General features: G+C 43.1%; 2 protein-coding genes across 2 annotated transcripts in view; one reads left to right on the plus strand and one right to left on the minus strand.

The window, feature by feature from the left end:
- T265_00354 (hypothetical protein) overlaps positions 1-3,263 on the plus strand; it is a gene marked incomplete at both ends in the record, with an annotated part of 27,644 nt that extends 24,381 nt beyond the window's left edge. Inside the window, one exon of the mRNA XM_009164099.1 lies at positions 2,717-3,263. The remainder of the gene's footprint in view (positions 1-2,716) is intronic.
- A 2,425-nt stretch (positions 3,264-5,688) lies between these two features.
- Positions 5,689-12,790, minus strand: T265_00355 (hypothetical protein; the record flags this gene model as incomplete). The annotated part of the gene is made up of 5 exons (XM_009164100.1): positions 5,689-5,932; positions 9,211-9,446; positions 12,336-12,571; positions 12,613-12,680; positions 12,716-12,790. The coding sequence occupies 5 exons, from the start codon at positions 12,788-12,790 to the stop codon at positions 5,849-5,851; spliced, it is 699 nt and encodes a 232-aa protein (XP_009162364.1).
- Between the last annotated feature and the right edge of the window lie 295 nt (positions 12,791-13,085).

Raw genomic sequence — 13,085 nt, forward strand, 5'->3', positions numbered from 1 at the left:
GATGTGCGAAAATCGTATGAAGTATCGTTGCTAGGTTATTTTTTTAAATGCAGCTTGATAATTAATGGACTACAGTTACCAAATTTTGTTCAATGATTCCTGTTCCTTCACACATCCTACGTCTTCCATTACCATAGCGGCAGATGTTAGTGTTCACGACGAGTTTGAGGTTCGCTATATATATATATATATATATATATATATATATATATATATAAAGTAGGAACTTTGATAAATGAGATCCGTCACAACTCCCTTTCTTGTGTGGATGCGCACTGACAAATATTATATTAAAATGGGACAGCGTCAGTGTAGGCCTGAAGGAGTTTAAGGCAGAACGGATCAGAGAACCCAACTGAGTCTCTAATTAGCTGAATGGGTCACAACTCCCTTTCTTGTGTGGATGCGCACTGACAAGATGAATATTAAAATGGGACAGCGTCAGTGTAGGCCTGAAGGAGTTTAAGGCAGAACGGATCAGAGAACCCAACTGAGTCTCTAATCTAGATAGTTGAATGGATAGAATCGTTTCCTGTGTGTTTCATCTGAAGTGATGGTAGTAAACCCACTTCCGCAGCATTGTAACAGGCAGGCAGAACATGGGAAGCGACAAGCAGGTAGATAGGAACGAAGGATATGGTCTCATGATAGGCTAGTATACTTCTTGATGGTATAAAAAAGCACTGCAGAATGTCAATACGGCCATTGCACCGCACAAGATGATACAAATGAATTGGTCTTCTGATCAGCGTATATACTCAAAATTAACGGACCTTTTGATGCGAAAGGCGGGGATGCGGTCAAACATTCTCGTTTTGTGTGATGAGAAATCGAGGTTTTTAACCACGTATGCATTTGGGCATCTCAGCATGCACGCATAGGCTGTAAACTTGAATAGAAAAGTAAAATCTGGACAGAATGTTAGTAACTAAGAAAAGTATTTGTTGGCCGAAATGTGAATGAGCAACCTGAACATATCAGCTGGACACCTCATTTGTTCTACCAGATGACCCCGCAACCGAAATTCATTCATCAAGCGCCCAAATCAAGAAACATACCCCATAAATCAAGTGAAACTCTCCATAATTTTCACAAAACAGCTCCTTCAAATCAAGTAACACGGCTGCTGTAAACACCCCCTTAAGTTTAGGTTGAAATTTTAATATCGTATATTTTCATCTGACGTGAGTCAAAACATGCTTTTTGTGAGTTGCAAAATTCATCTTCACTTAGATAAACTTCATCTAAATAGAGAGTGTGAAATCCAAATTCACTGCCGTGATAGAAGCTTTCACATCAATTTTAGATAATTTTTGACACACCACAAAAATCAAGACTACGTGAGTGTGGTGCCATGTAGAGCACTGATTCGGGCCTATCTTCAGAACCCCACTCGTCACCTGTAAACAAGTGTTTTTATAGCTTGACATGCATATGTTAGGATCTTTAGCTACACCATGTTTCTGAATCTACTGTGATTCATCAACTGGACGTAGAGTGAGCAGAGGCATGGTGTTTGGTCAGACTATTGACCAGATGGCTATTCGCTCACCAGATGGTTCTCACAATATGGATGATCGTTTATTTGTAGCACCCTTTCGGTGTCTAGCTGCCATGACACCTGAGGAAGCATGAGGATCTTTAGCTACACCATGTTTCTGAATCTACTGTGATTCATCAACTGGACGTAGAGTGAGCAGAGGCATGGTGTTTGGTCAGACTATTGACCAGATGGCTATTCGCTCACTAGATGGTTCTCACAATATGGATGATCGTTTATTTGTAGCACCCTTTCGGTGTCTAGCTGCCATGACACCTGAAGGAAGCATGAGGGCTGGGATACTTCCAGGTTGCCCAGGTGAAGTCGATCTCGAACCAATGACCTTCCGGTCAGTAAATTCGCGCTTTAACCCCTGGGCTATCTCAACCTCCGACACAGCCGAAGAATTTCAACTTTGGTTTTATCACCTGGTAGCTTGGTACCAGTGGAGAACCTCGAAGATGATCTATCAACGACAATAATAATAAATTAAGCAGCCTGATACTAAAAACATACGGCTCACATGCCTAATTTCCCTTCACCCATCTGATAAGTTTCAATAAAGGACTCGACAACACCGTTACTATAAACACCCCGTGAATTCCATGCCTTGGTTCTTGTTGGGCTTTCATTAAAATCGAGGACTAATCGGATAAAACACTCGCACCGTTCACCGGCGGATGGATGGCTCTCAGAGCTCTACATCGAGTTGCAGATCGGTATTCCCAACAAGCCCGGCCATGTGTAAACCCAAGCGCAGAAACCACTGAAGGTGTTCAGGCTAGAAACTGTGTTGACAACCATACCGTGCGAATGAAAAACCAGTTGACTTCATTAGATGAAAGACAGTAGGGGGAACTCATGACACAGTGCAAATCACAGCTCCCTTTGCACGTGCCGGGTATTCGTCGATGCGAAACACGCCAAATGAAAATTGGGCCACGTGAAATGCGCCCTTACCCTGCCTCCCGCAACGCACACGTATCAAGTACGGTATTTCATCCCGGAAATGCGTTATTACATAAGAAATCAATGGCATCTTGCATGTGACCCGCGGGAACAAGTTTATTTGTATCAGTGGAACTATTTGCATGACGCTGCGTGTTACACCTACTGAGATAGCAAATCACATTCCATGCGTAGGAATCTAATGCATTCTTGTTTCTTTCTATTTAGCACCTCACTTGTCCAGCCTGTCGCTGTCAGTTTGTGAGACTTGACTGATGTTCGGTTGAACATTTCCATTCCCCACACAATTTGCCAAACATTGGATGTTGGACGCCCGAAATCGATCCCCAGCTATATCTCCTACGCATTTTTGATCGGTTATTCCATGTGAGTGATGTACACAATAGCAGTTTTTAATTTTCTCCAGGTACCGGGTAATAATAAATAGACTATCCTGCTATGAAAACTATCTAACGACTCTTGTGTAGCGTCTCCCTCACTAGTAAGACATTTTGGTGGCTTTCAGCCACTCTTTTTCCCCTCCCCATAATACGATCATCTCTCTGATGCAACCAGATTTACCTAACTTTTTCGAGGTATTAACAGAAGAGGGATATTGTATCTGATTTTTCGCATGCTACTGATGCTAGGAAGATGTAATTTGAACCACTGTACAGGAAAACGGAATTAAAGTTACGGAAAGAATAGAGAGGTTTTTCACATCTCTTTAACTCATTCAATATGATGAGTAAAATAGATGGCTTCTCTAACCGGCTCCAACTTTTTTATGAAACTTATCACTGGATGCCAATGGGAACATCAAAAAATCTCGTTACAAAAACGAATGAATATACCTACTGCAAACTACTAGCATAAATTCCAACTAATTAGTACCCTTCTTGACATCCATATCAAACCAAAACATGCACTTGGATTCATCAAGCATGCGCCAGAAGCAACACCCACTGGACCAGCCAATTCCATGTGAGAAGTTCCCTCTGAAGGGAATCCGACCTACAATAAGTTCTGGACTATTTACATTATTATACGGTCAGTGGCCTTAAGTTACATTACTATATGGGACTCTCACACAGAGTATTGTTGATCGCTATCGCAATATTATAGTTCCGATCGGTCTGGTTTACGCCGTCATGTCCTCGTGATCTTTCGGACTCTGTAACTGCCGTTTGTAAGAATAATTGTTCAATTCTTACATAAGTACATGACACTCGTGACACAGCCGTCTCTTAAGGTTTGTCTTGTCCCGCGGTCCCCATTCGGGTAAACGGCATTTAGCAGCGCTACTCGGTTGACTGGTAAGAAATTTCATGCTTCGTTGACAGGTCATGAACTGACTGTCCCTGAATGGCCTCCATCCGACACAAGGCCGGGCGAACAGGGCTGCATGAGACAAACAGTCCTCTGATATATGGAGTTCATGACCTAATCAACGTGCCCTGTGACCAGCTGACCTACCGAGGGAGAGCGAACCTCCCTGAAGGCCACCTGGCAGACTTTAGCGTTACTGATCGAACGTTCTCACCAGCCTCACCCAATGCTTCGGAGGCACCGATGGTCAAACACAAAGAGTATCCGAAGTTCTGCACACAGTGGACACCTCTCTGATCCATGAAGTAGGATAGATCGGGCCGTAGCATTATACACTCTACCCTTGACAGCCAAGTTGATGTCACTTTGGCACCATAAACGTCAGATGTTAGCAAATGCTGCGCTGCCCTTCCCGATTCCGGAAGTGGTTTCGTCTTTCACCAGTCCGCCGGGACTTATATGACTTCCAAAAATAGACAAAATTATCTTCCACATCGATCGGCCCAGTCGTCAGCATGAGGCTTGGGTTCGATCCATCCCAATCTTGCAGTAGCACCTTACACTTTACAGATGCAAGGAGACGCCGAACTGCGCAGCAGAACTATCTAGTTTCTGTGAACTGTCGGCATTTCTAGAGGGCCTGATCCAGAGAGCAATCGCATCGGTGAAACCACTGTCCGTGAGCGAACGCACCGGGAGTGTTTCGCTTACTTAGGCGTTAGAGGTAAGTAAAGAAGATAAAAACAGTATATCGATTACGAGGTTGAGGAGAAAGGGCGATAGAGGACATCCTTGCCTAAAACCATTGGATATGATGACATCAGGAGATAACTTGCTGTAGACAAGTACGCACCCATAGGAGACATAGAACTTCATAAGAGGTACGAATTTAGAAGGGATACTCATTACCAACAAACACCGCCACTTTCTGATAATTAACGGAGTCAAAAAGAGACCTGAGATCGAGAAAGACGATCAATGTTAGTCACCGGAAGGATTGACAGTTCTAGCACCCGTCGCAAAATGAAGATGTGATCGACACAACCCCGACCACAGCGAAACCCAGCCCGATTCTTGCGAATTCAATAGACCCTTTGACATAGGACTTGTAGATTGTTGGGTCGCAAGGATACAAGATAAAGTTATGGAAAACGGCACAGAGAACGTGATTGAAGACCTAAAGAGATAGAAATCTCCTTGATTCCGTTAACCCATTAGGGTCTCCCAAAATACAAACCACCAAACTGACGAAATCTCCTCCGTTTATGGAATGATTGATTCATAATGAACTTATCCATTTCGACAAGACTACTTTGGGGCTTTCCAGTGAAAACAGACACCATCAAATGGTCGTGAAACGGCATTACACAACTGAATCAAAATGGGATATACGTCATGCACAGTGACAATTCGACAGGTTCTCGTCATTTTGAAGATGAATCTGAATCGCCAGAAGAAAAGCAAAAGCCAGCAAGCAAAACACATCAACGTGGTGAGCAAGTGAAGATATCTGACAAGAAACGAAACTAATCCGGACTTGGTCATTGCGAAACGTTCCTCCACTTAAGGAAAGACAACTAACGAACAGCGTCGCACTTGATCATGATGGTGCTCAAACAACCAGAAAATAGTTAGGTTGATTTATCGGTTGGTTTGGGGGTCGACAGAACACTCCATGGTGTCAAGGTTCAAATAAAGAACGTAACCAGTACTAGGAGCGTGGATTTAACCCTCAAAACGAGGCGAGATAAAACCGGGATAGCACTAGTCATTCCAGAATTAACAAGGCGTGATCAGAGTCCCCGTGTGTGTTGACAAACACTAAAACAATACACGGTCGATACCGTCCAGTGATATTCAAAAGCGAACTATCGCGCTGTGAGATTTTTCAATAAATATCTCTGGTAACAAATGCAACATACCTTCACCGCTAAATAAGTCATAAATTACTGTACAAAAAACAGCGATGAATGCAGTTTTTGAAATAAAACGTCAAGTAGGATGGAACACGGCATCAACAGTTGATCGCGTTCAAAATAAATCATCATCACTTTGGTCACTGAGCTGAATGACATTCCCATCAAGGTCTTTTCGGCACAAAGGACACAGACCATGCTGAAAAAGAATGTGCAATATGTCATAAATCCGCTCAGAATTATGCCGGCGAATGGATTGGTAAGGTAATGATCCTCCAGAGAGACTTCTCTATTCGACTACAGTCACCAACCTAACCGATAAAGTGATCATTCCTACTGGTGGTGATTTACGATGCTGCGGTGCAAATTCAAAATAATAAAAAGACTAAATTCCCAAAAGTATTCCGAAAACACTACCACAGCCAGGTGGAAAATCGTGGTAGGAAATTCATGGGTCCCGATTGAGATTCATACAAACGACGTCGACGGATCTTGAGAGCGATTAATGCCAGTGATTCTTGTCGGTCTAAGACATAAAAATGTACAACTACGGTTCGACATACATATTACTTACGAAAAGGTTACAATTTGTACATCTGGGAAAAATCTGAAGCCGTTCGTTTCCAGACCCCATACATACAAGTGGACATCTGTCGGACAATCAGCTTCCCATCCCCCAACAAAATATCCTCAGGTAGATGTAGCTAGTGGTGGTAAAAAAACGAAAACTTCAACTTAACGGACGTCGAAAAGGTGGCGATCGATTGGTGCAAGCATACTGGTAAATACAAATTACTAATGCTTCTGCATGGTGCGTATCCCAGATATTCTGTCTTAATAGACCAGAATTATCGTAGTACCAAGGCACAGTGAAATCACCGAAATTTTTTAAGATCCTGAGCATAGACAGTGGCCTGGATCCAGGTGCCTCAACTTGGTACCCGTGGGCAGGAAACTCGGTCGTTTTGGTTAACACACAGTATCGTACATGAAGGGACGGGATGAAATTTAGCAAAAAATTTATGGACGGTGATTGAGAGTTGATGGTGAATGCTGCGGTATTGATGAAATTAGATCAATACAAAAGAAGTGAACTCGTCAAAGGCGCGCTGCTGTATAATATCTGACGTTTTTAAACAAAAGAAAAATCCATCGCACTGAAATTTTTCGAAATCCTAAAAAATAGGTACGCAAGTTGCCTATGAACCTGGTTAACAACTGCATTAAAAATTTCATTAAAAAGTTTTTGGGAAACTGGGTAGCGTTTCGCTTTTGATACAAAAGCTTCGTCCGACCAATTGACTAGGCTACGAAGTTGGTCGAGATTGAGGGCCGAAGTATAACCAATCAGCTGATTCAAGCTAAATCGGTGTTAGGTGCCGGTTAAAGGATTTTATTTTTTAGGGTGGGTCGGCAAGTGTTAAAACCGATGGATTTAGGCCCAAGTTAGGGTTTGGTTCTCCCGGTTTTCTTTCCGTAAAGATCCCCCTGAACGTCGCGTACACTTTTTCCGTCTATGCAGATGAGCTAGTACAAAGATAATTATGTAGGGAAGAGGGATTCTGTGATCTAAGGTCGAATCGGGCTTTCAACCTCCTTTTGCTAATGATTCTACGTACACTGACAACTACAAACTGTCAGGTGTCAACTCGGCTTATCTAAGACCGCTCATCATACTGTGATGTCTGGTGAATGCCATTATTCGGTCATCATGCGCTGCGGCATGAACTACAGTCCCAAGACATCTACATTCTCCAGGTCTATTCTGTGTCCGAGTCTTTGGCCAGCGCTCCTCCAGTGCAGCATTCCTTTGCCAATTCTGGTGTATAGTTCTCTGACTGTTTGTCTCCTATAAACGACACTGCAATCCTTGCATTTAATTCTATACACAGAGTCCCTAACTAATCCTTTCAATCGGGAGGGGATCTTTCAATGGCACCAAAATTGAGCGTAAAGTTCTTCCCTTTTGAAAGGCTGTTTGAATTTCGGTCACGTTCAAGACTTTTCGAATAACCTCATATGTTCCTAAAGGAAGCTACTCACAAGGTTGCTGAAAACTCTTCGACAGCCCACGACCGGTTCCGGCCTTCATGGTAGGCCTTCATCAGGTAGGCGCAGTTCCCGAGTTTGCGTCAACCTTATGTTCTACTTAAATCCAAATCGGACTGTTTTCATAAGGGAAACTACTCACAAGATTACCGAAAACTCTTCGGCAACCTTGTGAGTAGTTTCCTTTATGAAAATACACTGCGATATCTCGAATATCGTGTCAACTGAAACATGAGGCGGCTTGTGTGCGACGCATTCAGTTGAAGAATATCCTAAACGAGAGATTCAGTTGAGTCTGTCGTGAAAACCAAATTGATTTGCAAATGATTGTATTTCTCAGATGTTCCTGTTTTATATGGAATAACTGGTGTACCAATGCGTTCCCTACTAGGTCTTGATACCTGGGCCGATATCTTTCTTAGTTACCGCCTAATCAAACTGACGGAGTATTCTGCTTCTTGAACCCTGTTGGTAACCTCGATTTGAGTTGTCGTTCAGTCGGTCTCTTCTGATTCGGCTAAATATTGATGAGACGAAACTAGCATACATAGACTTTGAATTTGCTGATGAGTGGTTTGCAACGGTTCCCGGGTCTGTTGGTTTCTGGCAGATCGTAATTTTCACATTCCCGCCACTATTATGTCATACAGTCCAGAAAGGGTAGTGTGCCCGAGGTGGGCTCTATCACCATGCTAAAATTGATACAAGGAATCAAACTATTAAGACTCGCAGAATTTGTTCACCTCATCACGTTTGGTCACAACAAAGGTGTCACCAACATAACGCCAGAAAGTCCTTTGGCAGAGGATGATATCCACCCAAAGCCATTTGTTCAAAATCCTCCATATAAATATAAGCTAAAACTGTGGATACTGGAAAGCCAATTGCACGGCCTTGTGCTTGTGAGTAAATAGCCGTGCCAAAAAACTGCTCAAGACTAGAACATTCTTATGCCCTTCGTCCAACAACAGCTGCGTCCGTTCCTTAAGTGTCGTGTGTGTCAGCCTCTTGGTTGCATCCAAATTACCCGGCCTGGGGATGTCTGTGTACAGAGATGACGTCAAAACTCACAAGGATTTTGTCGGTCTCCTAAACTTTTCCGAAAGCGACAACTTCTCAGTCGCTTCCAAGCATTTTTCATAAAACCAGTTTGGTTGCCGTTGGATAGACAACACACACCAGTATATTCGTCATAAGCGAAGGCGTACGAGGGAGACATGCGTCCCATCTACAAAAAATAGTTTGATTGAACTTGAGTCAAAACAATCTCCAACTAAGCAGATATACGACCAGTCACTTATCCAATTTTCTTCGTGGTAGTTCTATCGGATGTAATTGTATGTCAGATTATATTACGCCGCGAGGATAAACATGCTTCAGAATGGGTGTTTTTCAACTAAATGTGAACCGCCCAAAAGATACGCGTACCTGAAGCAACCACTGCTGCGCACAATCATGGTGATATACGTGTTCACATGGTAGCTTTATACAAAGTGTTGCCGGCTGGAATGCTTCAAGGCAAATCACACACTGTCCACTGGAGGCGGCTTCCGAGACGCTGAGCTCAAAAGTGGTCAAATTACTCATCTGTTGTTTGGAAGCCGGAGCCGGTCCAAGGGTAGTCCGGAGCATGCGGTGCAAACGTCGCATAATATTCTTCGCAACTGAAAGAGATACAAGAAAAGTTGGTTTGTTAACCATGTTCCGTGGTTCATCAGAGGAAGACTTCCTGCTTGTTTTTGTTCTTGTACCGTCCACCAGAAAAACGCTTTAGACTTTAAAGGCCCAACCGGACATCGAAAAGCTCCGATAAAAGAGGCTACTTCGTAACGTGACTAACCAAACGGACTTGGAAGAATCAAACACGCAACCCTTTGATCACCGGACTCAGGCTGTTCACTGCAGAACCGCGCGTCCATCTGCCGGTTTACACAGTCACCTACTTTGATTTAAGGAGAGATTCTTGGTTTAATAAGCTGTTGAAGTATTCCATGGGACTATGGGTACGACTGCCTGCTCCAAATAGTTACCAATTCCCGCAAGGGACGTCGTATTTATCAAGTTCAGGATTTTAGCGAGGTGTGTCGATTCAATGCAGATCTAAAAAACTTCATCGAATAAACCCAACATACGTCAATCTAAGCTGACCGTTTTATGCAGTCGCGCCTAATAAACAGAATAAGGCTATGGCTGTCTTAGTAGAGCGTTGTTGACAGTGAACAGAGTTGTTTATTTAGAGCATGGGGTCCGTCTTTGGAGGCCAAACCAACCAACGAGTGATTCCGTATCACAATGACAGTGTTACAGTATTTTTCGCTTTTCAGCACAAGGAAGTTTACTGATTAACTTCCAACTGATGAACTTCTAATTAAAAGTTTGCAAACATTTGCTGAGCATTCAAAAAGAAGACAAAACTACTAGATTCTAACTCACAAAATGAGTGAAAGAATCCGGGTTAACCGAATTCATCTACCAGGATAACTGACAAGTATATCAGTGTTTTAAGGCAGCGAATCACGAGCATTCACTTTTGATGTTCCTTTCAATCAACACACTCAAATATCATGTTATCCTTCTATTATGATAGTTATGCAAATCCCAGTGCAACTAACAAAGCAGTGTCTACCCCCACCCAACAGACTTCAAAAAAGACTACGTCACTCTGATCCACTGAGACTTGGCTGGAGATCAGCTTTCACAGATCATGCCCAATTCCCCACAAAGACCACACTGAGTGCCCCAGTGGGTCAGGATCCTCTTCCATCTAGAACCGGGATGTGAAATTCGAGGTACACACAATATTACCTGCTGGTGCGGTCAACAGAGGGTGCTCCCCAAATAAGACAGGTGCCTCAACTAAAACTATTCAGGCCATCCCTCATGACTGGTCTGTGAGCGAAGGGATGATGATACACAAATCAAAGAAATTCCGGAAATTTAGTGAACCTGTAGGTGGACTTACTGCTCGGTGCTTGAGGAGCCAGTCAACACGCGTGACCGTGTGATGTGGATCCTGTGATTGAAGGATGAGCGGCGCTATACCCTAGGTGCGACTTAACCACAGCTGACCATCATCATCATTGTCAGCTGTAATAACCACGTACTCCGTCAACCTTGTTCTACTTGAAACCAAATTGCACGAAATTAGCGAATACACACTCATTTGCAAACTAACTGGGTTTTTCGAGAGACTCACCTCCCCGGAAACCCGGGGACTGCGCCCACCTGATGGGACCCAAAAAGGGCGAAACCGGTCGTGGGCTGTCAACGGATTTTCAGCAACCTTATGAGTAGTACATTAAAAAGATAGTTAACTAAATTTGGATGTTGACTAAGCCTGAAGACATTTCTCCTTCAAACTAATAATTCGAATATGAACTGATGCTTCTCATGTGTCAAATAATCAAGACATGATAACCACCAATGAACAGCAGCACGTAAAAGTTTGAGAAGCAGCCAAGGAGATAAACATTGGGAGGTGATAAAGTTAGATGTGGTTAACAAGATGTTGTGTTATACGTGTAGAAACGTGTGTAGAAACTGAAACTGTATCGAATTCCGAAAAGATATTTCTTATCATTCGGTGGATTTCGAAAATCCGCAATATTGGTATGTTCCATGCTGATGTTTCAACCAGAAACAAAATGGACGTTGTTCGAGGAGCCAGTAAACATATGTGACCGAGTGATGTGGATCCTGTGATCGAAGGACGAGCGGCGCTATATCCTTTCTAAGTGCGAGCCAGTCGCACTGCTGATCAGCCGCACGTGGCCAAGTGGTTGTGTTAAACTCTAGCATTGGGGTCGCGGATTCAAGACTCTCCGGAGTTTCGTGAGATGCGCACTGCTGATTATCCCCAATAGGGATGAAACGGCTGTACAGTGCTTCTAGACTTTTCAGCATAGATTGGCTTCACTTACAGGATGAAATCTCCACAAAAACACAAATCTCTTCATACTACCAACAACGAATAAAATATACAGAGTGAAGTGGTTAGAAAAACTTACCAGGAACTTCTACTAAGACTTTATTCTGTTTATTTCGAGAGCCGCGAAACACCTCGCATCTGTTTTTGGGAATCACCAGTAGTGCGTATATCACAGATTCCTAGAGACTAAAACCCAGAATCTTCCGGTCGGCAGTGAATTCCTACACCATTCCGCCGGAGGTGAGAGAATGCCATATAACTTGCAGTTGCACATGATACGAGGCCACTCATTTCCCAGTTACGTAGTTCACATACAGCGGTCACGGATCAAGTGTATCACCGAGGAAAGACCTCTAAGGTAAAGAATCCATGCGATTCGTGACAGTTCCCTTCTGAACAGATTATTTCTATGTTGGTGGTGGCAGGAAGTTCTGAAGAATGAAATCATTTCATCTTTTAACTAAAAATTTCAAACACATGACTGGAATACAAATGTATACTTCAAATTATCTATTCCGCACTTCGTTAAAGTTAAAAAGAAGACGATCTTCTAAGGCGAGAATCAGGTTCGTTGTCGATCAGAAGTGTACATTATTCAAGGCAACAATCTAGCGGAATGACTCACATAGCTGCACAAACAACCTTTCCGGAATCGAAGGAGAGCTGGAACGTATAGGAGGTCTGGGAGCTTCAAATAAACCTATCGAAGTTGATCTGCAGGCAGTGGGCCTACTAGAGGATTCTCTTTGTGCTTCATCCTGGACCCTGGAAACTTGAGATGAAATAGTCTGATGAACTCCAAGACGTAAAAATGGCTGACATACTTCTGGAAAAATTCCAGTGAATAAGCATCCAGAGTGCCTGCAATAAAAACTATGCGGAAATTTCCGACTTTTGCTTACCGCACGGGAATGGCCTCAACGAAATCAGACATACAGAGAGAGCAAAGCAACTGAGGCCATAGCTTGTCCTGAATGAGGTTTGTTTAGAACGAAGAAGTTTTACCTGATCGATTGGAGTGGTTTCGTGACCACAGGCATGACAAAAGTAGGAAGCACCACTAGTTCCGCAGGTTGCCATCACTAGACTTGTCTCAGAGGGTAGCCGAGCAAACTGGCACTACGGATGTACTGAGAAAAAAACGGACAAACAGCTGTCGTGTGTGGAGTCAAAAAGTTAGTGGGTTAGAACTAGTGAGATTATAAAATTCGGCAGGTGCTTATCGAAAAGGATCACTTGTCCAAAAATACGGCAATCAGAGAAAAAAAAATTCATCATCATCATCATCAACGACAGCATGACATCAGTGCTCAACACCAATGCTTCACTGCCGTACAACCATGACTTATTTGAAAGCCTTATTGTAAAGAAAAGA

The sequence above is a fragment of the Opisthorchis viverrini genome (assembly GCF_000715545.1).
Source record: "Opisthorchis viverrini unplaced genomic scaffold opera_v5_3, whole genome shotgun sequence".
Lineage (NCBI taxonomy): Eukaryota > Metazoa > Platyhelminthes > Trematoda > Opisthorchiida > Opisthorchiidae > Opisthorchis > Opisthorchis viverrini.